General features: G+C 49.7%; 2 protein-coding genes across 5 annotated transcripts in view; both read left to right on the top strand.

Moving 5' to 3' along the window:
- Positions 1-6,730: 6,730 nt before the first annotated feature.
- Positions 6,731-27,650, top strand: part of PDGFRA (platelet derived growth factor receptor alpha) — a 45,702-nt gene continuing 24,782 nt past the window's right edge. For 2 of the 4 annotated variants that reach the window (XR_012377916.1, XM_025887333.2), the window contains exons 1-7: positions 6,731-7,011; positions 16,574-16,634; positions 18,254-18,571; positions 22,534-22,794; positions 23,968-24,098; positions 25,335-25,506; positions 25,599-25,788. Coding sequence is in view for 3 of the 4 variants with exons in the window: in XM_025887333.2 (XP_025743118.1) it covers positions 16,586-16,634; positions 18,254-18,571; positions 22,534-22,794; positions 23,968-24,098; positions 25,335-25,506; positions 25,599-25,788 (1,121 nt within the window). In the remaining variant the exon portion in view is untranslated. Of the gene's footprint in view, positions 7,012-8,093; positions 8,216-10,635; positions 10,975-16,573; positions 16,635-18,253; positions 18,572-22,533; positions 22,795-23,967; positions 24,099-25,334; positions 25,507-25,598; positions 25,789-27,650 lie in introns of those variants that run through there. The other 2 variants (XM_073891687.1, XM_073891689.1) reach the window with 2 other exon arrangements.
- LOC141372604 (developmental pluripotency-associated protein 3-like) lies at positions 20,323-21,478 on the top strand. The gene has a single exon (XM_073891690.1). It carries the CDS (start codon positions 20,548-20,550, stop codon positions 21,043-21,045), a length of 498 nt encoding a protein of 165 aa, XP_073747791.1. The 5' UTR covers positions 20,323-20,547; the 3' UTR covers positions 21,046-21,478.

A 27,650-nucleotide genomic window follows, 5' to 3' on the forward strand; every position in this document is an offset into this window, starting at 1 on the left:
CCCTGCCTCAGTCTTTCCAGTGCATGGTGAGGGCTGGGGGTGAGGGATAGAGAGCTAGTATTTGAGTATCCTTAGGACAAGGATCTGGCTTCAACCCCACTTGGGTCTTTGGGTGATTTGAATCCAAATGTGGATGCAAACGTATTTTTAAGAGTATGAATGACAGAAACCATAATCTAGTATTGACAGCCATCTAATAATTAAAGTTCTCATGTCTTCATAGAACGTTGATCACTACTCAAATACAGAACTACCAGATATGTCTGGCTACCATTTATAATGCTGAACTTAGATAAGTGCAGACGGCTCTTTAATTTCAACCAACTCTCATACAATCCCCTGTATAGATTCAGAGATGACAGCTGAATATTCAGGAGATAAAGATGATTCCCGGCGGTCCTTTCTCAGCCTCTTCTCTGCCCACCGGAAAATGCTGGAGTCACCCGCATTTCTGTTCTGGATTTTCTCTTCATTTGACTCTTGCCTTCCAGAGCTTTTTCAAATGTATCATGTTTAAGAGTGGGCTCATTATTTTCCTTCCCAAATTTGTGTTCCTTTTGTTCCCCAACTGAGGAACAGCACGGGCTAAGACTCCACTCTCCCTCAGGGCTCACATTCAGCCAGGAAGGATGTGCATTTTACTTTCCCCTTCTGATTCACTTTCTCCAAACCCCCTGCTGTGAACCCTGGGGCCAGGGAAGCATCCTCTCCAGCCAGATTATAGCGGTGGCCTCCCTGCCTCCTGGCATCCTTCAGTCTGATCTGGCCTAAGATTCAACTCTGCTCCAGTCCTGTCCGTCCTTAAACCAATTCTGGTACTTCCCTAGAGTCAAGTCCAGACTCTACGGGGCCTGGAAGGTCCCACAATCTGGCCTCCTTCTTGCGCCTCCCCATCTGGTCCTTTCCAAGTTCCAGCCATTCCAAATTTTTTTCACTTCCTCTGATGACCTTGTGCTCTCTCTCACCTCCAAGTCCCTGCATAAGGGATTCCTCTCCAGCTAGACTATTATTTCTCTTAGGTTCAAAGAGAAGATGTCCCTTCCCTCTACGAAGTCCCGTCTGGCCCCCAAGTTGGGCTAGGCTCCTCATCACTGTGCCCCTCTAAAATGTGAGTACAGCACTATAGTGCAACTCTATGTTTCAGTGATTGTTTGTTCAACCAGTCTATAAACTCTCTGCAGGCAGGGCTGTATCCTTACCACTTGGCACAGAGTCTTGGGCATCTTTGGCTCAGGAAGAATATATTGTATTGAATTGGAGCTCCTCCCAGCCTAGGCTGGAGTTCCCAGTTGTACACATTCTGGAGAGTTTGGGAAGGTTGTGTGGCCCGTGATTCAAGACTATGCCCGGTCTTCCTTCTCTAGCCATCTTCGTAAGAGTCTCACAGGGCAATGAGTGTTGTCCCCATGGGTGCCCTCTCAATACTCAGCAGTGAGGCTGCAATGGGGGAAACTTTGGTGGCCAGTCAAGAATATTCTAGCAACCTCCCTGAAGGCAAGGACCATATCCATTCTGCTTACTACCATATCACTAATGCCTAACCTAGAGCCAGACACAGGCAGACGCTCAATGAATGTTTCTTGACGCAGTGGATCGACTCTCCAAAGCTGAGAAGAAACTCTGGTTGGCACATACCATGAGTTTTTGATGAATTAAAAAACAGAAAAAGAAACTCTTCCCAAACCAAGGTTGTGGGGGGAGTCTGGTGGGTAGTCATGCGTGAGGTGCATGCATGGGGACACCTTGCCCCTCCGGGTGCGTCCTATCACAGCCCCACAAGACAGCCGAGGGGTTCCCTCACTGATCCTCAGCCCAAGTTCCCCACGCTGAGGCCCCCGCCTGCCTTCTTCCTGGCTCTCCAGCAGCCCCTCTGGCTGCTGAGGCCAGGCCTGGTCTCATTTTCAGTCCCTCTCTTTATCCTTCCTCGCTCCACCTCCTCCTGTCCTCTCCCATCAGGCTCATTTTCTTAGGAGGGCCTGACACACTGGGGAGTAACAGCTGAAAATCAAGACAACCCCCCACCCCAAACTTGACTGAGAATATGAAATAGAAAACTGGACTGGCTTTCCCCCAGCTCGTGAGGCCAGCCCAAGGGCACTGGAGCTGAGTGTGAGAGCGATGATGTGGGTGGAAAATCCTGAAGATGCGAGAGAAGGGTCACATTTATTTAGCTCTTTCTTGGGTTTCATAGACCTCATCTCACTTGATCTTCACAATGATCCAGGGACATAAGGCAGACACTGCACCCATTCATGTGCGTAGGGAAACGGAGCCTCAGAAACATGACCTGTCTTGACCACATCACACCGTACCTGGAGCCAGGACTGGGTTAGGCAGATTGAGGCACTGCTCTATGCAAATTGCTCACCCCCTCTGGCTTTGTTTGCTTATCTACTAAATGGGGGTAATCATGCACAACCCACAGTGTTGCCTTGGGGATTAAATAATACACTCACTAAATAATGGGGGCCATATTCAAACTTAGGTAGAATACTTAATGTAATTGTGGGACACAGGTCCTAGTGGCTCTCCACTTCACAACGCCTCTGCTGGACTTTTTTTTTTTTTTTTTAAACATCACAGAGCCTTGCTGTACTCCTGGGACTTCCAGAGGACAAGGCCCTTTCTTCAGTCAGGCTGACCTAAGCGCAGCCAGCCCTCCCAAGCCACAGCTGTGTGTTGGGAAGCTGGATGCTCAGGCCCCTAATAAAGAGCAGACCTCCCAATCTCTTCATTGCCTCTCTCTCCCCTCACATAGGTTTTCAAATTAAAAGTAACTAAAAGCTAAATCCTAAAGAGGGAAAGGGGGGGATAGGAGGCCCCCCAAAATACCCGGAGATGGAGGAAGTGGGGCTCTCTCCCTAGGAAAAGGGTATCCTAAAATCCAGATTCATAAGGGGTTCTCTCCTGCCACATCTTTCTCAACTCTGAGGAGGGTAGGCCCACTTGGGCTGGGCTGGGCTGGGCCACAAAACAGAGCTCCCAGTCTCTGGTCCTCTGTGTGGTCTGTAAGCAGGCTGCCGGGTTAGGGACCATAGGAGCCTTTGCAGCTGGTCGCCAGCCACAAGGAACTGCTGTCTACGTCTCCCTAGACCCAAATCTCTAGAGAGAAAGACCCAAGGAACCCAGAAGCGACGCTGCACCCTTAGCTAGCCAGCAACCGCCAAGGAGAGGAGGTGCGCAGGGATCCCTGGACAGAGAACTGACATCCCAGATTACACACGCTAGTCTGGACCCTTCTGGAGCACTCTTCCTCCTCCTTTTTCAAGCCTTGGGCCTCTCTGCATCCTGAGCGTGCAAAGAGGCTCGGAGCAAGCTTCCAAGCCTCTGCTGGGGCAGACCCGAGGCAAGGGTGGAGTTCTCTCTGCTCTCCCCGCGGAGACCCCACATCTGTGCGCCACATCCACACGCCTCCTCCGAGCCTTCCCTAAGAAGTTCCCTTTGCCGGGCCCAGGGAGGCGGCTTTTCCAGGCGAAGGCAAATATTGAAGTGGTGGAGGGAGGAAGGGGTAGTTAGCGCTGTTTTCTTTTGCAAACCGCCAAACGAGTTGCATTTTCAACTTGCGAACCTAGAACGGTGCCCCCATCCCATCAATCTCATTTGGGGAGAAAAAAAAAAAAATCACAAGTTTGTTTAAACTGTGATTTGCACAACGAACGGCTTTGATAACTGCTACAGCCCTAAGTCTTCTAAAGCAAAAGGACCTTCTGAATTCTCTAAGGAGAGCAGAACTGGGGGTGGAGCTGTAGAGCAGGGGAGTAGAGAGAGGAAACAAAACCCCAGCTCAGCGGGGAACGCCCACGAAAGCCAAAGGTGTGCGGCCCGGAGCTGCGGCGGCGGTTACGGAGGAGGGGGCCGCAGGCGCGAGCCCGGGAGCAGGGCGGGGGAGATTCTCTTTTGTTTTCAGGGACCATTTTGGTTTGGTTGTGCGTAGTCCGCGAGGCCCTCTTTTTGATGGCTGGCTCTACTTAAATCTCTTTTATACACTTGCACCCAATTTTATGTCGCCTGCGACCCTGGACAAGCGAGGCCACGCCAGAACGGCCGTGCCCCCGACGGCTTTCCCCGACTTCTCTGCCCAGCTCAGCTCCAGAGTCAGGCCTCCTTCCCAGAGCGGCCGCAGCCCCCCGCCCCCCGGACTCGCGGTTTGGGGAGAAAAGCCTCATTTTTAACCTCATGATGATTCCTCAAGGGAAAAACACAAGAGGGTAAAATAAAAACCCGGTTTGGGCTGGGACCTTCGCACAGCTGCCCACGTCGGCGAAAGTCACCCCTCGGCGCGCACCGGGTGGCCTGGTCCCCCACGGTGCCAGGGGCCGGAGCCCGGAGAGAGGAGAAAGGACCTCGCAGTCCGCCTTGGCCAGCGGCGCTTCTTGCCCACGGCGGCTCCAGGACCACCCAGGACCCCGGGCGCCCAGGGAGCAATCTGGAAAGATCTTAGAACAACAGGGGAAGAGCGCGGCTCGCCTCCCCCCCTCCATTCCTTGTCTCCGCCGCCTCCCGGGCTGACTGCGCGGCAGACCAGTCCTCTCCCGAAGGCTCGGACAGGCGGCGGAGGGGGACTGCAAGATTCAAATCCGCCTATGAGCCGTGGGAGGCGCGGGTGGGTGGTGGCTGCGGGGGCCGGACCGGTTTTAAGGCACGAACCGCCTCTTTTCGAGGGCCTCCAGGCCCGAAGTTGCTCCCGACCACTGGGTTTATTTTGCTTTTGCAGGGGAGGCAGATGTTGACCTCTCTCCATCTTTGCTCGGCCCTGACTCGGCGAAATCATTCCCCCCCCCCAACCATTTGCTTCCCTGCGCCACCCCCCACCGGTGCGCTATCCCGGGAGTCAGCATCCCAGTGCTTTAAACCTTCTGGAATGTCACACATGGAAAGCTTTAGCAAATGTTTGTTAATGATCATAACAAAGGCATCATTCAAATTAGGCAGGTAATTACTACCAGAAGGACAACTGGGTGCTCACTTGCTCATCCATTCCCCATGCTTCAAACTCACGAGGAGTTACGACCCGAAGACACCCCCGCCCAGCCCGCTTTTCGGGCCGCCTTTAAGCATCTCTGAAATGAACTGTGAAGTTACCATTTGTGGGCGGGGAGCCCAGGGTTCTGAAGATCCCGGCGCGACTGGGCTGGCAGTTTCCCAGAGCAAAGCAGGCCTTCCTGGGTAGGCTCCCTACCTTGCCTCCTACTCTTTAGGGTATTTGATATAAAAACTTAGATCTCAAGTTGTCTTTATTAATAGCATGAAAGCCAGCACCCGCCTTCTCCTATTATTCCGCACGCTGATTTTTTGGGGGGTCGCGCGTCCCGGTTCATTATCTACAAACATTACGGTATCCTGTTAGCATTCCGAACAAGGGGCTGTTCATATATTTGCCTTCAATGATTTCCTGAAGGAACATGTGGAAGTAATAGTGAGCAGGGCAGTCACCCGAACTGAAGATGCACGAGAGGCGGGCGCGCAGAAGAGCTGGGGGAATGGGGCCCCTAGGCCAGCCTCAGGCGTCTTCCCGAGACTGACACCCCAGGAGCCCATTCCAGAGCAGCCCAGGACCCCACACCTTTCTGCGACCCTCTCCTGCCCGCTGTTTTCTTGTCCACCCTCCAGATGAAGGAGAAAGTTGATGACTGTCCGACGTTCCAGGCTCAACCTGGACGCCGTAGCCCTTCTGAGAGTGTGGAGGTGGAGTGGGGGTGGAGATAAAAAAAAATGACCCCTTCCATCCAACAGGAGAACTCAAAATTAGAGAAGGCGGGGAAGGTGAACGCGCTCCCCTCCCCCTCCGTCACTTGGAAGCCCCACTCGGCCTGGTTTGGTTCCTGGAGCGTCAGCGCCCCCTTTCCTTCGCGAGAAGAATCGTTCTCTCCCGGTAGAGTCTCTTGCCTGGCGCTTGGGGCAGAGGATTTGGGGCTCCGCTCAACTCCAGGGCATCGATAAGGTTCGTCCCTCGCGGCGGGAAGGAGCGCACGGAGGTGAACCTCCCCTGAACGCGGGGGTGGCAGGTTTGTTGTAGGCGATTCCTCAAACGCCCAAGCCCGAGCCCTTTTGTGTGCGTGATAGAAGCCAGGACAACCTCGCCCAGATTACCCCGAAAACAAAGACACGACAAGATAAGTGGCTCCAGGGGAGTAAAGGTCGTTCTGTCGGAGAACGTTCCAAACCTACGCAGACCCTCGATTCTTTGTACCGTCTTTCAAACCCATTTTCAAAGCAAAACAAAACAAAAAACAAAGACCATCATCTTCATATTGGACTCAACAGTTTGCTTAATCCCATTAAAGGCTTAGCAACTACCCGGCACTTTCCCTAAAGGACCCCAAGTTGTAAAGACGCAACTGCTTGGAGACCTCTCCGGACAGCCCCCTGTCTAGTTGGGCTACGAATTTCTACGGAAGGGACATTCTCGATTCCAGATGTATAATCTTTCTGAGCATTAACTGCAATTTCACGAGTTCTTTTTCTTTCTTTCAAAGAGAATGCAAAGCAGTATAGCAGCGTTGGAAAATATCCCCCTAAATCAGGAGGCAAACTCCTTCTGGAAATGATGGGCAATTTGTATTTTCACGAACCTCTTTCCCGGCAGAACATCAGCACCTCCCCCTTCCACCACCCCCACCCCATCTGGTCTGCTTCTCCCCGCCCCCCAGTTGTTGTCGAAGTCTGGGGGTTGGGGTTGGACCCCCTGATTGCGTAAGAGCAAAAAGCGAAGGCGCAATCTGGCTGCGTGGAGATTCAGAGAGCACGGAGTTCGAGAAAACTTTTATTTTGAAGAGGCCAAGGGGGGGGGGCGCTTCATTTCCTGACAGCTATTTACTTAGAGCAAATGATTAGTTTTAGAAGGATGGACTATAACGTTGAATCAATTACAAAACGCGGTTTTTGAGCCCATTACAGTTGGAGCTAGAGGGAGAAAAACAGAGGAGGGGACTTCAGGAGAGTGCTGGAAGCCGTGGACACTGTTTACTCCCTATGTAGGATTTTCATTACGAATTGACATAGGAGGAGAAGGTAAGGAAGGAGAAAAAATGATTTTTGTTTCTAAGAAGTCCCTGATCAGGCCCCTGGGGCTAGAAAAGAAGTAACTTCACTCAAACGTTGGGCGATGAGGGAAAAAATGGAGTTGAATTCCAGCTGTGCGTCCAGAGAGTCATTTATTTTGAATAAACTTCACTTGGAAGAAAGATAACCATAGAGTTAGAAAGTCTAGGGATTAAAAAAAAAAACACATTTTCCAGACCTATTTTTAAAAGCCGTGTTTTTCTAACAACTCTGTAGCCTCCCAAAGAAATTGTTTAGGCTTACATTTTTGAGGTTTCTTTTGGGGTTGGGGGTGGTATTCGTGTATACTGGGACGAGCACCAAGTAATGCTGGGAGTGGGGGCAGAGGTGTTTGCCCTCTTTTTGGCAGTAGGTCCTGGAAGGCGACAGGTTTTTAATGAGTATTTTCATTCCTCGCCCGCGGTTTGGCGGGACAGCGCTGCAGTCGGTGGTGTGGAGCGCGGCTGGGGGGCTGGGGGAGGTGGAGGGAGAAGAGCGCCGAGTCGGGCGCGGAAGGGGTTGCGAGGAGGGGAGGCGTGAAGGGCTCGGCTGGAGAGGGCCGGGCCTTGGGTGCCAGCCGGGGGCACATGGCGCCGGCCGAGGGCGCGTAATTACTGGACGGCGCAGAGCGCCGGGTGCGAGCCGCGGCCAGACACAGCACAACCGTGGCGGCTGCAAGACGAGCAGAGGGGGCGCGGACCTGGGCGAGGGTTTGAGGGACTCCCCAGCGGTTTGCGGGATCAGTGAAGTGAGAGGGAGAGCGGGCGCCAGTCCCGCAGTGCGCTGGGGTTGTGCGCCCTAGTGCGGGGGCGAAGGCGGCGCGGGCGGGCAGGCGGTCTGGAGTAATGACAAACACATTTGGCCCCGAGTGAAGAAGTCGCCGTCGCCTCGCATTCCAGCAAGTGGGATTTGAGGAATTTCGTCCGGCTCTCCAAGGGGCCCCCATTGTGCGCTGTGGTCCCCACCCCCACTCGTCTCCTCGCGCCCCCTTTCCTCGGTGGAATCGTTTTTTGTTTTTTTTTTTTTGTTTTGTTTTGTTTTTTTTGCAAAGGCCGGGGCTCTACTGCTGCCCAGTCCCGGCCACAGGAAGGAAAGAAGGAAAATCGCCAGAAAAGTGCAGAACTTCTCTTGGGGGAGTTAGGGACGACTGAGAACGGAGAAACTTGGTTCCCAGGTAAGAGAAAGGTGGTAGGCGAACCGACCTCACCACCTCCCTCCGGGCACCTGAGCTCAAGACCCCCCCCCCCCGCCTTGCGTGTCCCTTTCCTCGCGGGGATGGGTGGCACTCGCCGCCTGCGCTCGCCCTGCGCTGCTTCATCCTCTCCAAGTGCCTCCTGCGCTCTTTGCGCCGGCCTCCCTGCCTGCTTCGGCGCAGTCTCCTCGCGCCCCTCCTTCCTCCTTCGTCTGTCCCCATCCCGGCACTGCCCGGGGAACGGGCGGCGTCCGCTTGGCTCGGAAACAAATGGGATCAGCGGTTCTGTTGGGAAAGGGTCGCAGCCAGCTCAGAGCCAGAGGGACCCGAGTACGACAGCCCTAAGAGCCAGGAACCCGACCGCCTGGCCAGGTGTGCGGGAGCTGCCAGTGCCCTGGCCAAGCGTCTCCGACGGGAAGAAGTGTTGGGCTGTCTGTTGGCTGTGCGTCCTTCCAGCAGCCGGAGCGCCCGTCCCTCTCTCTGCTTCCCTAGCCCTGCTAAGACCTTAGGTTTGCAGAACGAGTGCCTGGAAGAACTTGCCACTCACTCCATCTGCCAGGCTGAGAGGCAAATCCGGGCTGGAGAGAGAGCGTGGATGGCCTTTATCAGGTCCGGACTGCCCCGAGCCCGGCCCAGCTGCCTGGAAAAGCCCCGGGCTGCGCCGTGTGGGAAATGGCTTTTTGGCTCCGCAGCCGAATTGCTCAACGTTTTGGACCGACTCGGCTTGCCGCAGTCGCTTGCGACCAGAACTAAGCAGCTTTTTAGAGCAGGGAGACATCCGGAGCATACGGGCAGGACAATCAGCCGCACAGCTCCCGGGACTAACACCCCGGAGCCCAGCGAGCGTCCGGGCTGCTGGAGGGCAGGCAGAGGCACCCCCGGCTTGCGCACCTCATCCGCAGCCCCGGTGGCTCTGGTTTTAACATCCCCCACCCTTTACCCGCCTCTGACCACTCGGACCCTGGCGCTCCTGCTTTGCATCTCTTCCCTGTTTTCCTTTCCTCTTGGTTTCCTCCTTTCCTCTTGCTTGCCCTCTTTCCACTCTCCCATGATAAAGGCGCCCTTCCTCCGCTCCCCGACAGGCCGACAGGCGAGGGCCTGTCCATCTTCGCTTTGACACCCTGGTCAAACTAGAGACCTAAGTCAGTCTCTGCTTCGAGGCTCTTACACAGTCTTGTGTTTGGTTTGACCCAAGTGTAGCTTTGGGTGAGTCCCCACAGCGGGGGTGGGGGGTGGGGGAGGGGGGAGGCAGAAAGAGGAGGTGAGGGGGTCGGCAGCGGGAAGGAGCGGGTAGCTGACCCTCGGCCCTTGCACCAGTCCTTAGTTGGACATAGAGGGACTCGAAGCAGAACCCCGGCTCCCGGCCCCAGGTCTGCTTTCTTCTTGGGGCGCGGACTGGGGAGGGGTGCAGGGGGAGGGGCAACGGGCCGGGCTTTCCAGCTGCAAACGCGTCTGGCGCCGAGGCGGGCCCGTTTTGTGCCTCCTGGGGACCGGCCGTGGGCGGCGCGCAGCGCCTGGACGCGTCCTGCGGACGTGGTGGCCAGCGCCTTCCTGCGGAGTCCAGCGGGTGGGACTCCCTCCGGCCTCCGGGGAGCTGCGACAGGGTCACATGTTGCTGATGGACGAGTGGCAGTTCTGGGGGAAAAGCTAAAGCCTGCTCGGTGATTGAAAGGTGCGGCTCTCAGCGTCCCTTGAGTTTGGCTTCGAGGGGCCCACGCGCAGCATCAGCCGTCGGGGTGCGAGGGGGGAGGTCCCGCGCGGGATGCAGGCTCCGGGCAAATTGCTTTTCTCTACTGAGCTCTAGTCCGAGCTCTGCCGGTGCATGTCTTTTGCTGAAGTGGCTCTGCGGCATTTCCTTTTGTTTTAAACTGAACAGGGAGCCAGGAATTGGTTGGAAAAATAGATTGGAGTAGCTAAAGAGAACCTCGGATTTGGGGCGCTCCCCTCCCAGCCAACTGCAGTTCTCCCCTTCCCCGAGAAAGGGAAGCGAGGGGCGCTTGTGGGCGCGAGTGTGCGCTGGGCTGCCGGGGCAGAAGCGAGCATCGGGCTGGGGGGGCGCAGGGGGAGGCCCAGTTCTTTAAAGACGAGGGGTCGCAGTCTCAGCGCCCCGAGGCCTTCTCCGCCAGCAGCTGCCCGCGGCCGTGTCGCTTTAGGGCCCATAGGAGGCGCTGGCGCGCGACTGTAACCCTAAACCACCCCCCGGCCCCTCTCCCTCCACCCCTCCCAGCCACCTCTCAGGTCTCCGCCGAAAACAATGCAAACGCCCAGCTTCGTGCCTGGGGCGCCGCGGCCGCTGCAGCTCTGAGGCCGGGAGTGCGGCCGATAGGGACGCTAAACTCCGACCGAGCGGGAGGTCGTCGCCACCAACCCCGGAGTGACAGAGCGGCCGAGGGCGTGGGGACGGCGGGAAGGGAAGCGGCCGGCGCGGGGTCGTGTGGGGGCAGCGGGGCAGGAGGCGGGACCGTGAGGAACGTCCCCGGCGAAGGTGGTGGAGCTGCCGGGCCGGACTGCGCTGTAGGGGACCGGGAGCCTGAGCAGCCGGCGGCGGGCGGGCCAGCGAGCCGGCGAGCCGGGTAAGATTCGCGGGGCTGCTGCGCCCTCTAGTGGCCTTCCGGAGCGTGCGCCTCCCGGCTCTCCTGCCTCTGGCGCTCGGAGTGCAGCGCTGAGCCCGAAGGCCCCGGGCCGACCGACGCTATCACCTTTGCCGCGGCCGGAGACCTCGGATAGACGCCTGCAGGCAGGTGTGTGTGGCTCGGGAAGCGCTGGGGGAGAGAGAGGGGCGGGGTGCAGGGTTTGGGGATGGGCTGGGGGCGTCGTCGTGATTGAGGGTGGGACAAGCGGAGGAAGGCGGAGGGTAAGAGGCGCCGGGCGCTTTGGGGGGGGGTGGGTAGCAGCCGACGTTTGAGGCCCCTCGCTAGGTCCCCTGCCGCGTGGGCGGCCCCTGGCTGTTTGTTTGTTTTACGACCCTACGCTATTGAGCAACGGGAACAGTCGTTTCCAATCAGCCCGCGGTTCCCGGCTGCCCGGCCGTCGCGCCCCCCCCGCCGAGCGGGTTTACGAGGGGTGACAACGGCCTGCGAACAGATCGGGCTGCGTGGCTAGGGCTGCGGCGTCGAGGTCGCCACCCGGCGCGGCCCAGGTGGTTTCCCTCCTGCGGGTGGGCGCCATCCCCGGGGTGGGGAGAGCGTCGGGGAAACAAAGCCCTGGATCCCCGACCTCCTCTCGAGTGGCTTCTCCTGCCCAACCCTCTGAACCTGTGCGGCCTGGGGTGGCAGCGCCGTCTTGAGGGCTCCCGAGGCCCCGCTGCCCTAGCGGACTCGTTCGCAGAGACCGTGCTGGTGCCTGGCCCTCACCGAATTCTCCTGGGACCCCGAGGACAGTGAAGCATTTTCGGCAACAGTTTCCCTATTCCTGCTTCCATTCTGTGGGCTCTGAACTGAGGTCACCACGACACCTAAAAGTACGATCCAAGAAAGGAAGAGATTGGAAGTTAAGATTTGGGACACTTGAGCACAGAACTTCCAGCAGCGTCTGTGTCTCCACGGACCCCGGGACGCACGTCCTTGGGCCAACACTGTCATCTGCTGGCCACACTTAAGAACTGCAACGAGCCTCTGTGGGAATGGGCTTCGTGGAGATTCGAAGCAAGTTGTGGCATGAGGAAGATGCATTTTCTGCCTGGTAGGACCAAGTGGAAGATGATGACTAGTTTCTTTTTACTACAGAGCTGCAAGAATCACTGGGCTGGCCACGTTTGTTTTGTGGACCTTTGTGTAGTTTTTCACCTTAGTTCGTTCTTTGCATTTGTGTAATGAGCAAAGTGCGGACCTACCACATCTATCAGAGCAAGTCTGTGAAGAAGCTAGGCAGATATTTGCATATCCCTTTATGAGTGAAGTGCTGGAGTTGGGAGCTTGGTGATCTTGAGTTCAAGTGCACTATAAGCGACTACACCCAAGGTTGTCTCATTAGGAGTCACACCAGTTTGGTGACAATCAAAAGGAAGTGTCATTTCAGTCTTCTATGGCTAAATATCTGGTGCAGGAAGAGCAGAAGGGTTTACAGGCTCAGATTGTCCCATAAAATGCTCCCGTGTAAGAATACTCCAGCCACCACCCATTATTGGAATGTCTGATGGAGCACAGAGAGATCAAAACAGCAAAACAGCGTCTGGTGGGGTGCAGATCCTGGTAAACACACCCTCCATGAAGTTGCCACCAGTGTAGGCCAACATTTGGATTGCCAGGGCTGAAGTTACGAGATGGAGTACAACATTTGTCACAGGGAAAAAGCAGGACATGTAATTTTCACAGTTAGAATTAACTTAGAGCCGAAATTAACCGAACCTCGGGAATCTGAATCTGGAAGTTGTCAGTGGCTTTGGGGACTGTGAGAGAGTCTCCTGTGGCCTTTAATCATGCCAGGGTGGGGTGAAATTCAAGATTCAGTGGCTCAGTGGCGGGATGCGTTGAGCCCTTGGCGATCGGGAAGTTAGCTCTCTGGCTTTCTGAGAAGGCTAGTGTGCTCTCATTTCTGGAAATAGTGCCCAAGCTCTGTTTACTCTCTAGCTTAGCACATTGTCTTTGGTTATTGAGTTGCCCTTCAAGGCTCTTCACTTCTGTTTGCAGGAACAGGGGTGGCAGCCCATTAAGGACGGTGGCTACAAACAGATTTCTTTTTCTGTTTTACGCCACCGTATATATTGGTTCAAGTTAAAACAGCCTTGATGTTTCATCAGGCCTTTGTTAAACCTAAGTCTAGATCCACCTCTCCAATATGCAGCTGATGAAGGGCAAGTCCAAAGGCCTCTGGGCCTGACCTTCTCAGTAAGTAGAAGTTGAAGGAGTTACTCTGACATCCCCGTCGTCTCAGACATCTTGGGGGGGGGGGGCTGCTGCCTGGGTGCCACAGTCGGTCGAGCATCCGTACAACTCTTGATTTCAGCTCAGGTCGTGATCTCGGGGTTGTGAGATCAAGCGCTACATTAGCTCCGTGCTGAGCACAGAGTCTGCTTGGGATTCTCTGTCTCTCCCTCTGCCCCTCCCCCTCATGCACACACTCTCTCAAATAAATCATAAATAAAATCTTTATAAAACATCTTAGGAGTCTGCAGGAAAAGAGTCGATATGAAAACCAATGGCTGTGGTTTCTAAAGCACTTTTGACTTAACTATAACTTAGTCTTTATAATAACGTGGTAAAGCAAACCAGCAAGTCAGGTGTTATTAATCCCCCTTTATAGAAGAAGAGCCGGAGGTTCAGAGAGATGGACTAAGCGTCCGACTGGGATGAACCTAGTCCAAAGTGATTTCCATTATACTTCGGAGAGAAGGAATGAGAAAGACAAGAGAACGCCATGGGTGGGGGGACCATAGGTCACTTGCCTGAGAGTGAACGTGGCAGACATCTCTTTTCCCTCCTTGTTTCTCTCGCTCTTGGCAGCGCTTTTTGCATTGTGGTTATAGAGGATGGAGCCTGAAACCCAACTTGTAGCTGGCATGAGAAGACATGATTGTGATTTTTTAAAAACAGATTTGGATGAAGTCCGTTGCTCTCCTTGCAAAGTGATTTGTTCTTGCTGGCTCATTTCTCTGAGTTTGTAACCTCAGTTACTTGTGTTTGCGCATCTAACTTTTGGATATGCTCCAGGATAGGGATCACTGATTAAGGATGAACGTTTACTCCCCGAGTGGAAAAGCCCGGGAAATAACGAGCTGGACTCCTCGAGATCCTCACTACATGGCCAATAGGCAGGGAGGCTATTCTCTCCTGTTGTTTTCCATTACCTCCCTGTAGGGCAAATACGCTGCAATTATTCACGACGCAATTGTCTGAGTTACAGATGAGTCATGACATGAAACTTCACAAATACGCCTGGGTTTCTAGCCAGGGAACTTCTCTTATCAGAGAAGGGGGTTTGAAATCTTCGGCAAACACATGTAGAGTCTCAGTGTTTGCATCATTACCGCTGGCTCTGAGGCCCTGCTTTCACTGCCCACGTTGTCTGTCAGTAAATTCTCCTCCCTAGCAGCAGGGCCACCGTGTCTGGATGCACAGAAGGCAAGCTGGTGGGGCTGGCCGGGGGCAAAACGCTCCTCAGAGCCCTTCTCTCAAGCTCGGAATGCTTTAAAGATGCATCATTGGCAAGCCCTGCTAAAGAAATGCAGGATATAAATGTGATAAAACCCAAGACATCAAGCTGGCTCTGGAGGGCTCCTTTGAAGTTGGCTAAGTGGATTATCAGTGGGAGGCTGATATTTATATGTACAAACACACAGGCCGTTACTGCTAATTGTGGTAAATCAGGCTGGCCAGCCTGGCTCTGGGGCCCACTGTGCCCGTCACCACAGCAGTGAGGAAACCCTGCAAAATACCCGCCACCCCCCGCCTCCCGGGCACATGCCAGGAGCCTCAGAAGCCATCAGCCAGCCAGCATTGTGCAAATTGCGTTTGGGTTCACAGCGCCGCAACTGTACCTCTCTCACTAGGGTGAGCAGAGAAGGGAAGAAGGGCCCCAGTTTGCATTAGGAAATAGTGCTGGGAGGGGGAGGGAGGGGACACGCAAGGCTGAAGCACTGACCTTCCCTTGAGGGAGACCATATGGTGAATTGGAGAGGGCATGGCTTTTGCATCACACAGACTTCGGGTTAGAATTCTGGTTTTAGCACCCGCTGTGTGACTTGGGGTGACTTGCTAAACTTCTCTGAGGCTCAGCTGGCACTTCCTAAAATCGAATATGTCTCAGGGTTATTGTTAATAGACACGGCCTACAGATTTAGCATTTTTTTTCCTGTCCAACCCTCCTCCCCACCCCCCACCGTGGCCAGCATTCTGCCTTTCACTCTGTCTGTCTTCCTGCTCCATTTTCCAGGTAGAATTCAATGAAGCAGAAATCTGATTTGTGCATATGGGCCACCTGAAAGCAAAAATGCACGATCAGAGGCTAACCACAGGCATACATGGAGCTTCTTTTTTTTTTTTTTCCTGTGTTTTCTTGGTTTGTTTGTTTTAGGCCAATTTACTCAAGAATCATGAACACACATCTTAGTTTCCAAAGCTAGTGATGGAAAAAATTAAATCCTATTAAGTCCTTCCATTTCATGTGTTGGGGTTTTGAGCAAGGTAGGGACCCAGGACATCCCAGGAAAAGCCTTAGGTGATTTTTTTTAATGGGATATTCTAAAGCTTGCACCCCCCCTGGGGGCCCCTCTGTAGGGCCTCTCCATTCGAAACTTGGGTGCTTCGCAGCGTCCACACCTGTACGCCTGTGCGCAGGTCTTTCATTGACTTCAGTCAGATCACGAAATCAGTGACTTCATGTGGGAAGTGATGGGGAGGAGATAAAATAAGGCGAGTGGGGATGTGCATGAAAAGAAAAAGATAAGGAAAAAGGGGCCGTTTCATGGGATTGACCAGAATAGACTGTTCCATGGCTTCACCTTGGGGCTCCTTGGGTCCCTCTTAATTTTCCCTCCCTTTCCCTGCTTGTGTCTTATGACATTCGGTTTCAGTCTCTCCCCACTTCTCTTTCATTCCTCAGATTTTGCAGCAGGCAATTGGAGTCAAAGACTTGGTTTCTCCAGGTCTCTACTGAATTTTATTGGGTGGTTTACCACAGCTCCCAAAACACAGACATTTAGGCACACTTTTCTCCCTGTTTCCTCTCCCCACCTCACCTTCTTCACTGCTCCTTTCATGCCTTGTGCCCTGGGCTCCCCGTACCTTGGTCAGCCCGACTGTGAGTGCAGTGGGTCCTGAGCCTACTAGGGGCCCGTGCATGGCAAAGGGACGTCCTCCAATTGACATGGGTTTTGACTTTCAAAAAACTCGAGATCAGAATGGCTTGTCAATATAAAGATATTTGTTGTAGCCCAAGCATCTTTTCCAAAGGTAGTGGTTGAGCTTCACGTACTCTCTGTAGTGAAACACAAAGCAAATGACAACCTATTTTGAGCGAAAATAGTTGCAGTTTGGAATTTGAGTAAATACGTGGGTGCTTGTTTTTCACATTCTTAATTTCAGTGGATTAAAAGGAACAGTTCTCTTATACTCTTGGATGCATTCTGAGACCATAAAAGCCAGACTTTTTGGAATTTGAAAGCTGCGTGCAATCCAAAAGGGTTTCAGCTTCAGATGGCTCCTGTCATGATCTTGGGCTCCCATTGGGCTATGGGATTCTTTTTTAGGTATCTTAACTGCTTTAACCATGAATCTTAAAGCAAGGTGTTTTTGACTAAAGTGATGCTATTAATGTTTTCCATATTGCAAAGCACAAAAGGAACGAGGCTCACCGGTGGATTTATTGGCTAACACTGCTTCTGTTTGATGTTTGATTTTCCAGTTTTCCGGAACGATGGGGACTTCCCTTCCGGCCCTCCTGATCTTAGGCTGTCTCCTCACAGGTAAGGATCCCAATACTCTCTGACTTCACTGTTCTGGGGGAACCCTTGCCTTCTAAGTTCTGTGCTCCGGGAGTGTATTCCCTGCGCTGTGCAAACACAGTCCAAAAGAGGGGAGGGAAGTCGAAAATGTTGAGAAGTTATCTAGAATGACCACAAACCTTCAGTTCCCTTTGCTGGATCGAGCTAACTCCAGTTCAAAAGGAATGTTCACCAGTGGCAATTTTAGTATATGTATAATCCTGGCATTGAAACGTGGTAGGAATAATTGCCTAAATTTGCCCACTGCTCTTTTCTTTTTCCTGGGACATGGATTTCCGGAGACGTTCGTGAATGTTCGAAGGAAATAAACGATGGAAAATTCATGTCCAGGGTGTCATACCTGTCTTAAGTGGAAGATGCTTAAATTGCTGGAAAAATCTTAGAGCCACTTTTTCCCTTAGAATCTGATTGGTAGAATACTTGACTCTTGGGAAATCTTACTAACGTTTTTCTACCAGGAGGCTACTACTTGGACCATTTGTGGAAATATTTATTGGCATTTTTTTGGTTTTCATCCAGATGTTTATACATCACAGATGTTCACCATGAACCCAATGTTTTTCTGGTCTGAGGAGTTAACTTAAGTCTGTTAGTGTCTGTAGGGCTTACCTGTATGGGCATGTTAGCCTTAAGCAAGGGTTCGGTAGTTCCAAACACCACCAAGTATACCCCACCTGCAGGAGGATAGGTGACCGGATGCACTTATGACCCCGGCCTGAGGCTGCAAGAGTCATAGTGGGTGCATAGTGAAGTTGGGTGGGGTTCCCACATTGGGCTCCAAAGGAGATTAGAGACCACAGATTAATAAATAAGTCATAATATCTCTTCTGTCGGTTTTATAGACAGGGAAAACTGGACTGAAATTTTAGGTTCTAAGACGAACTTAGAGTTTTCTTTAAGTAGTCTTACCTTAAAAATTTAAGTATTTAAGTATTAAGTATTTAAGTATTCTTAATTTAAAAATTAAAATCCAGGGGCGCTTGGCTGGCTTAGGCAGTAGAGCACGAGACTCTTAATCTCAGGGTCATGAGTTCAAGCCCCACATTGGGTGTGGAGCCTACTTAAAAATAAATAAATTAAATTAAATTAAGCGAGAAAGCATGCCGGAGTGTTGTGAGGAATGGAAAAGACACGATTCTTGAACACAGACCTGCTTTGTGCCTCTTGCAGTCTCCCTGCCCTGGTTCTCACCCCACTTCGTACTAAGGGGAGTATCTGCAGGGAATGTGGACAATAAAGAACCCATATGTGCTCGCGTCTCTGCCCTCTTGGGATATTTTATGGTCACACACAAGAGTCTGAAATATGGAATTGGAATCAGGCGTCCTCTTCCATCTGAGTGTTTGCTGGGATGACTCTCAGGGTTTGGTGGGGCTTTTGAGGCCTCTGGAGCATTTGCTGCTCTCAGCAGATGCAGCGGCTGTTATAATGGGGAGCCTTTCATGGGCATCCAGGCTAACGGATTTTGGCGCAGAAACGGTCATTGTTGCCGTAAGCCGCTGCTGTTGGCTCCTCTCGGTTCTCTGGGTGAGACTGTCCTTTCTGGCTGCGCCCTATTCAGAGCCTGTTTCCTTTTACAGGGCCCAGCCTAATCCTCTGCCAGCTTTCATTACCGTCTATCCTCCCGAACGAAAATGAAAAGGTCGTGCAGCTGAATTCATCCTTTTCTCTGAGATGCTTTGGGGAGAGTGAAGTGAGCTGGCAGTACCCCATGTCTGAAGAAGAGAACCCCAATGTGGAAATCAGAAATGAGGAAAACAACAGTGGCCTTTTTGTGACCGTGCTGGAGGTGGTCAACGCGTCGGCGGCGCACACAGGCTTGTACACTTGCTATTACAACCACACTCAGACGGAGGAAACCGAGATCGAAGGCAGGCACATCTACATCTACGTGCCAGGTGAGCCGTGCGGGCCCCCTGCACCATGCTCCTGGTCCTGTCCCTCCTGCCAGCTGGATTAGCGTCTTGAGAAATATAAACATGATAAACAGTTACGGGAGAAAATGTGACAAATACGAGAGAACGCACAACATTAAACCAAGGTCACTTGTGAGACCATTATCAAGAAATATATATGGGTAACGTTTTGGAACCGCGTTAAGTTTTAGAAAATATTTTTATCAGGGCACGTTTTATTGGCATTGTGCAAAAAAATCTGAAATGACTTCATTTCTGCTCAGCTCAACCAAGTTTGACGAGTATTTGCAGTTTATTTATTATGTGTCAGGTGCTATGCGAAGTGTTGGGGACACAAAAATTAATTAGGTACCTTGGAGCTGCTTATCGTTTATTTTAATAGCTTCCAAATAACCATGCTATTCTTTCGGATGGAATGAAATATATATTCTTGATTAATTAGGTAGGCTTTTTTCTCCTTAATTCAAATTTGGGGGCAAACTCCATACTAATGATGTTGTCTCCCGACCTGTGAAAAGCAGGTGCCAAGACAGGAGTAAGATGGGATGAAGCACGCTAGGGCTTGATGAGGGGACAAGCCTGTGCGAGAAAATGGGGAGGGATCCAGCAGAGCCTGGGAGGGCTGTTTGCCTGCATTGTGGGTGTGACCTCGAATGGAGGAGGGAAGGAAGGAAGGTAGAGTAGATGAGTCCTAGAGCTCTGTGTCAAGGAGGTCTGGGACCTAAGGAACCCCAGTGCCACACAGTCCGTGGCTGGTGGCCCCTCTGGAGGGCATGGCCTTGGGGTGTGAGCCTGCTCCTAGAGTGGAGGATGGTGTGGTGCTTTCTCCCAGCAGCCCCGCTAATCAGCTAGGCTTAGCCATGAGCTTGAGGTTCATTTGGTTTACCACCCGGCTAGTATGCCCCTGTGCACTCCTTGTAATGATCTAAATCTATATCTGCACTCATATCTATGTCTTATCTGTTCCTTTGTGTATATCTGTCTCTCTGTATCTCTAAATCTATATCATCTCTATCTGTATCCGTCCCTATCTGTGTATATTGATTTCTACCAAGGACAGTTGTTTAAAGAAGGGCCATGATTCTATTTAAACATTGCATAGATAGTGCATTATGGTAGGGAAGACTCGCATTTTTAAAGGAAGCCCTGGCTGATGTGTTATGAATATCAAAATGTATATTTTAACCTGAGATGAATTCGTAGCTTTGTTTGCTGAAATCTTTACTAACAGAATTCAAGGATTTGGAACTCTGAACACAAACTCAAGTAATGGAAATCTTTGTACATAAATTAAAAGGGACTGTAGCTAGAGTACTTGGTTTAAAGCAAACAAATATACAAACTATTGATAACTCTTGCCATCCTGTTTTGGCAGAGGTGAGGTAAGGGGGGGGGGTCTCTGAAATATGTCTTCCTATCTTTCTGCCTCTTCCTTGTAAGTTTTTTTTTAAGATTTTTTTATTTGTTTAATTTGACCGAGAGAGACACAGTGAGAGAGGGAACACAAGCAGAGGGAATGGGAAAGGGAGAAGCAGGCTTCCTGCTGAGCAGGGAGCCCAATGTGGGGATTGATCCCAGGGCCCTGGGATCATGACCTGAGCCGAAGGCAGACGCTTAACCGACTGAGCCACCCAGGCGCCCCATTTTTTTTTTAAATCGGCCACTCTTCTTGTCCTCTGTAACTGTGGGTGCCCCACGGATCTAGACTCTCTTCATTTCTTTCATGACATTCTTAACTGTCTGAACCCTTCTTCCTAACAGTAAAAGGTTTTGTTTTAAGAAGGGTAGGCGGAGGTTTGTTCTTTCTCTTGCCACTCCAAAGGAGTTTGGGTTTTTCTTGCTCTTTCTGGCCCATAAAGTTCTTCCCAGGGTATTTTGTAGCAAGTTGAGTCTTGAGCATCACCTCCCACTGGACCCCGAAGATCTAGGAGGAGCTTCGGTCTGTGACCAGGCTTCCAATGGATTTGCAAAAGCAGCTTTACCCAACCTGGGCCCCGGGGTCATCTCAGATGCTCAGTGAAGAGAATTCCCAGGAAGGCTCAGGTGCCTCTCAAACTATCTCCGAAGTATTAACAAAGAATCTTGGTAAATTGACTCTTGACTCTAGTATCAAACTCCCTTCCCCTCTACCAGAATATCCATCCCAGCAGCAGGGCAGAGAGAAGAAACCCCAGGGGCTGGTTGAGCGCATCCTCAGCAGCAGCAGGAGGAGGACTGGAGTAAGGACTTTGTTAACTGCTCGGAAAGAAAGGATGGCAAGGATGATGCGACTGATTCAATACCAGCACCGCCTCAGCCCGGGGCCCCAGCCTCAGAACGATCCACAGCAGAAGGAAGCTGAGGGGGGTGAATCAAGAGTAGAAAGATTTGGATGTCGCTGTCATTATTGCCTGTATCATAAAGATCTTTCTGAGGACACCAGCATGGAGAATAATTATGACATAGAGCCAATGTAAACATAAACTTTATTCTTGTATGGTTTCTTCTTAACTAGTGATTTTAGCATCATTTTGCAGCAGCTTGGGAAAGCTGCTCTGTGTTAGGGCAAACTATAATATTTTGGTAATCTATGATATTATAAAGTCTTTTTTGTGTCTTTTCTACCTTCATACCAATAATTTGTGAGGAATCCTGTAGTTTGCATTTGAATGACTTCAGTACACGTCCGCCTTTTGATTTGACCTAAGGAAGCACTAATAGGTTTTGAGTGTTGCCCGTGTGTTTGAGAGGCCTGAAGTCATTAAGACAAGACCTAGCCTCAAAAATTGGAAGCCAAGTAACTTGTGCAGAAGGAATACACAGAAAACTTTGGGTGGTTTGGTTAGAGCATGATTAGGGCAGATGTGTATGCTAGATTTTGTGGTCTTCAAAAATTGTAATAAAATTTTTTTGTGCTATTTCAATTTTCAGTAGCAAATGTGTGTGCAGAGGGTCTTATTAAAATTGACTTATTTGGGGAAAAAAAAAGAAGGGTAGGCATTTAGAATGTCACCCCAGCTTTGTTCACACATAAATGCCCCCTGCTTTGAAGAGAATGGTAGGAATATGGGCTTGTTAAAGGCATATGGTGTTTTGATCATCTTTTTGTTTGTTTGTTTCGATCATCTTAAAACTGTCCAAAAATTCTCCCCTATCCTCAGCACAAACATTATCCAAGTAAGTTCTGCACTGCTGTCAGTTAGAGATCTTTTTATCTGTAGTCATGGAGAGTAAGGGGCCCTTCTGAACCCGACGTTTGAGACTCTCAGTATTCCTTACTGTAGTAGCTTACATAGCTGGTTTTCTTTTGGAAATAAAATTCTCAGGCTGTGGAACTGTAAATTCTATTTATTACTTGACAGATTATATTTTTTAATAGACAGGTTTCTGTACTACTTTTCAGTAATACTGACTATAGACAATAGGAATTTTTAAATTTTTGGGGGGGTCTGGGGTTTTTATTGGTGATCATGGTCTGGGGCACATGTCCTCTGAAGCATCCAGGCACTAACTGTTCAGAACAAAGACAGGGTCCAGGTGTCCTTCATAAGTCACTCATTCCCTTAAGTCAGGGGTCTTGGCATCAAGGTGTTTGGAGTCAGTGGTCTTGGAGGATGTTTATGACTGGAATTTTTGAAATTATGAGTATTTTCTCTTGTTTTGAATACACTTGATTATTGATCATTTTTTCAGTAGTGCTTAAATTTTGATTTCAATTCCTGGCTAATATTTAGTCATCACCAGTCTTTTTAGTAGGGTACAGGCATTTTGGTGTTATTCATACTTTAAAATAGCCTTCTAGCTCTTATGGCGATTAATGTCAGTGTGGTGACAGTTCTGGATATATGTGAAGGTATCATTCATACCTAATGTGATTAATGCCAGTGGGATAATTTTTCTCCTGAATATATGTGTAAAGGTGAAATTAATGCCTAACGCGTTTTTCTTTCTTTCCTAAACTGTAGACCCGGATGTAGCCTTTGTACCTCTAGGAATGACAGATTATTTAGTCATCGTGGAGGATGATGATTCTGCCATCATACCTTGTCGCACAACTGATCCCGAGACTCCGGTCACCTTGCGCAGCAATGATGGGGTGGTGCATGCCTCCTATGACAGCAGACAGGGCTTTAATGGGACCTTCAGCGTTGGGCCCTATATCTGCGAAGCCACCGTCAGAGGGAAGAAGTTCCAGACCATCCCATTTAATGTTTATGCTTTAAAAGGTACTAATACCTTCTCTCTCCTTCTTTAAAGAGTTAAAGGCAAAATAACTAAATGTATACAGGATTTTTTTTTTTAAACTATCGTCCCTGGTGATGGAGACCCTGAATATTTGGGGATTTAGGACCCCACCTTTACCATACAATGTTAGGCTGCCCTCTGTGGCTGTAATAATATTAAGCTTAGCACTACTAAAAACAAATGCTTTACCCCTTGTAAGATTTTCATATTTCATCAGTTGACTTCGAAATCCTGTAAGGAATTCTTTTCTCGCATAAGCCTCTTACTGTTATACCCACATTCCTGACTACAGATGCCCTAAAAACAAACACACACCTGTGGGGGTTGGATGCCTAGATCAACTTCAGTAACTTAAGAAAAGTGATTTTGATTTTGAGCAAAGCTGGTTGCTACAGCCCTCCCTTTGATGTGAGTGGTTCATGTGAATGGGAAAGGATAATGCGTGTTTGAGGTCAGCAGAATGCCACTGAACGCTGGGTAAGGGCTTCTTTTATGCCAGCACTGTGCTTGGTTCTAGAAAAGCGCTGAGAATAGTTGGGCAGCAGGGTAGGAGAGAGAAGGAGAGAAATGGGTAGGGGAGGAGCAAAGTGCCCGGAGCAGTGCTGGTCAGAAAAGGCTGGTTGATTAAATGAATAAATACATCTATAAAGGTGGTTGCAGAAGAGGAGAGCCATCCTTAACCCAAATGCTCAGGAATGTGGTGTTCTGTTCAATTGGAATTTAGTTTTACTCTTGTTACTATTTTCTGTGTAGGTGTTTGTAGGTATGTGGGTGTGTTATTTTATAACTATGTGCCAAATTATGTATGCCAACACAAAATCGAAGCTTCTGAAACTTCAAAAATTTTGTCTTGATCACAGTGGTTTGAAAATTATTTTTCTTGGGCCAGCTTGGTGGCTCAGTTGGTTAGGCATCTGACTCTTGACTTGGGCTCAGGTCATGATCTCAGGGTTGTGAGATTGAGCCCTGAGTTGGGGCTTAAGATTCTTGCTCTTCCTCTTCCTCTGCAGCCCCCAACAAAAACAAACAAAAAGCTTACAAAGAAAAGAAAACTATTTTTCAGGATTTTAAAAAAGAAAGCAAACCCAAACCTTATAAGGTTCTAACTATACTGTGGATAATGAGGTCCTTGTGTTTGTTCTTCTTTTAAATAGCAACATCAGAACTTGATCTAGAAATGGAAGCTCTTAAAACTGTGTATAAGTCAGGGGAGACGATTGTGGTCACCTGCGCCGTCTTTAACAATGAGGTGGTTGACCTTCAGTGGACTTACCCTGGAGAAGTGGTAGGTACCTGCAAGGTTCCTGGTGGCATGGAGCGGAGCACAGCAGGGCTCACAAGACCTGTCACTGACGGGGCATGACACCGATCTCCAGACTTCAGCTTCCCATCTCTGCAGTGAACCCATTTGACTAGATCACTTTATGGCTCGTTGGGCAATGGGGGAGGTTGAGATGCTAGCTGGACCAGGACCTTCAGAATCTATAAAGGTTGTACACTGAGGCTTCTTTTTCATAAGTAAGAAATAGGAAGGTTCTATACATTCGGCTCTATCTATCTATCTATCTATCTATCTATCTATCTATCTATCTATCTAATTCCCCTTCACTCCTGATTTGCAAATTTCTGCTCCCTACTCTTTTTTGGCATTTGGTAACTTCTCTCCTTTTATCCATTTTTCTCCCCTGTGCTTTTGCTTCCCCTCTTCCTGTCTCTCCAGGGCATTGATTGGAAGTTGTGCATTTTCATATATGACATTATGACCTCATGCATTGAAGAGACATTCATAATCTGATATGTGTTACATCTTCCCTGGATATGAGGCAGTTTGATTTTACTGTTCATACTTGATTACCCTAATCCTTAAAGCATAAACATTTCTTCTCATTTATTGGAGATAGACATTTTCCCCCCAAACCATAGTACATGCTATTTGGCCCAAAAATATATAATCTAAGTATTGTTTTATGAAACAAAGTTTTCATCAGATAATAAAAATAATACAGGTTTATCATCATAATGTTATCAAATTTAGAGAAACAGAGGAAAAGCCACTTCCCAGGACATCACCATTTATATTCTAGGAAGATAAATCCTTTCAATACTTTGTATACAAAATAAATGTAATCATTAATAGATATTATACTTTAAATAGCACTTTGTCACATCATTTTCCTCTGGCAGTGTATCACAAACACCTTACTATGCCATTAAATATCCTTTTAAAATGTGATTTTCTAAGGCACTAGCTTAAGAAAATTTTTTTATTAGACTATTTTTTAGAGCTGTTTTAGGTTCGTAGTGAAATTGAGTGGACGGTACAGAGATTTCCCATTAGCCTCTGCCCCGTGCATGCACAGCTCCCCCCAACCCCCTTACCAATAGCCCCGTGGGGTTGGCGGGGGAAGGACATCACAATCCAAGAACTTACATTAGCACCTCATCCCCACCCATGGTGTGTATGAGGGTTCACTCTCTGGAGCTAGCTTTTTAAAGTGGTTTTCCTCCCCTTCTGCTGTAGAAAGGCAAAGGCATCACCATGCTGGAGGAAATCAAGGTCCCGTCCATCAAATTGGTGTACACTCTGAGGGTCCCCGAGGCCACGGTGAAAGATAGTGGAGATTATGAATGTGCTGCCCGCCAGGCCACCAAGGAGGTCAAAGAGATGAAGAAAGTCACCATTTCTGTCCATGGTACATTCTGCTTTCTAAAATGTCAGTTGTCCCTGCTGCTCAGGATCTACCGCGTGGTAATCATTACTTAATGGAAACTCTTCCCTGTACAGAGAAAGGGTTCATTGAAATCAAACCCAACTTCAGCCCGTTGGAAGCTGTTGACCTACATGAAGTCAAACATTTTGTGGTGGACGTGCAGGCCTACCCCCCTCCCAGGATATCCTGGCTGAAGGACAACCTGACTCTGATTGAAAATCTCACGGAGATCACCACGGACATAGAAAGGATTCAGGAAATAAGGTAAAGAAACACCCTTCCCAAGTATGCATTTCTTTTTACTGTGTCTCTCTAGATAGACTGAGGTTTGTGCATGTCTTACAACACAAAACAAGACTCAATCTAGAAAATGAGAAGTCTGACACAGGAGATACTTGAAATCAAGTACCTTTAATGATACCGTTGCCATGTGCTAATACTGTGCTGATAAATATTTAATAATAAAATAACAAAAAAGAACTAAAGAGCTCTGTTCCCAATAAGATCATTTCCTGCATCCAGGAAGGGATGGAGGAAAGGATGTAAAGTTGGACCCACTTGGATTGGATATATTCCATGACATCCACCATCTGTATGGCAAGTAGACATGTATGGTGACGCCAGTTGCAAGGCAGTTGTCACATAAACCTACACGAAGCAAAACGTCATTGGTTTCATTTGAAACACGTTTGCCCCAGGGAGGCCTCCACCGGAAATAAGAGTAGTGTCTGGTGAGATCTGGTTTAGAGAAAATGTACAACGACTAGTTTGGATCCCTGCCCTCTGATGAGATGGTCTAATGCTCTCATCTCTTAACAAGGGGTGGAGTAAGTCCCCTTGGCCTCAGTTTCCCCGTCTGTAATGTAGGGTTAATAATACCTTACATCCTTCAAGGCAAGGAGTTAGACCAGATGATATCTTGAGGTCTCTTGCAATTATAAGCTCTGATTTGAATCCCAGAGCAGAAGGTACATCTTGCACCAAGTACTCCGGCCCTGCACCCTCATCAGAAACCATCCCAGAGAGACATACGTCAGTCCTCTATTTCTAGCCTTCAGGGAAGAGGGGCAGACCCTCTCTCACTGGTTCACTTAACCTCGGGATTTGCTTTCTTCTTTCTGAGCTAAATCCCGTGTGTCGTTGAGAAGTAGTATCTGAGAAAATGGCATTTTACAGCCTCTGGAGAACAGCGATGGAAAAAGTGTCGATTGCTGAATCTGGAGGGATTTTCTGATGACACGGGATGAAGGTGGGCCAAGAGGGGGGCAGTGGCAAACTTTCCATTAGGCTGTGAGGCCCAAGAGGAACGGGGTAATCCTGCACACCGAACACTTGGGACACTTGTAGGAGCGCGGTACGCAGGCCATAATCGACGGTCATGACAAGAGGAAGCTCACCAACGGAGAGGTTCAGGAAAGCCTCCTGTGAAAGTGATTCAGGAGTTCCTCTAGCACAGATTTGCCTCGTTCCCACTGTGGGCGAGGGAACACAAGGGTGAATACGCCAGATGGGGGATGTGGCTTCCTGAAGCTTACACCTGTGGCTCCACCAATTTCCTTGGCTGAGCGAGTGGAGACAACAAATGACAGATGATCGTGTGGTGACCAGTAGCCAGCAGTGCCTACGGGGACTCGCTAAGAAAGCCCCGGTCTGGAGCACGTCCAGTGAGTGTAGTGCCAGCAGAGGACAAACCAGCCCGTGGTGGCCCCATTACCGGTGCTGGTGCCCGGCATTTTAGGCTAGAGGACTCTACATGTACAGCGTACTTTGGGCCCTCAAAATACTTCCACACATATAATTTCATTTAATTAATTCTGGAAAGGGCACTGTGCTATTGCATACGGTTATCCCACGTTACACAGAAGGATGCTGAGGCGTGGAGAATTTCAGGGATGCCAGAGCTCGTCTCGCTTTGTGACCAGCTCTCTTCCCATCCATCCCGTGGCTTTTTGGCACTGTGATGCTTTACATGGTTACTTATTTATTTAAAGATTTATTTATTTATTTATTTATTTATTTATTTATTTATTTGACACACACACAGAGAGAGAGAGAGAGAGAGAGAGAGAGAGAGAGAGCGAGCATAAGCAGGGGGAGCGGCAGAGGGAGAAACAGGCTTCCGGATG

This window comes from Callorhinus ursinus, unplaced genomic scaffold, assembly GCF_003265705.2.
Source record: "Callorhinus ursinus isolate GAN/ISIS: 27379988/994484 unplaced genomic scaffold, GSC_fseal_2.0 scaffold4, whole genome shotgun sequence".
In the NCBI taxonomy this organism is placed as follows: domain Eukaryota; kingdom Metazoa; phylum Chordata; class Mammalia; order Carnivora; family Otariidae; genus Callorhinus; species Callorhinus ursinus.

Excerpts from the sequence above, each read along its gene's own strand:
- LOC141372604 (XM_073891690.1), top strand. The coding sequence starts at position 20,548 with ATGGATTTGCAAAAGCAGCTTTACCCAACCTGGGCCCCGGGGTCATCT.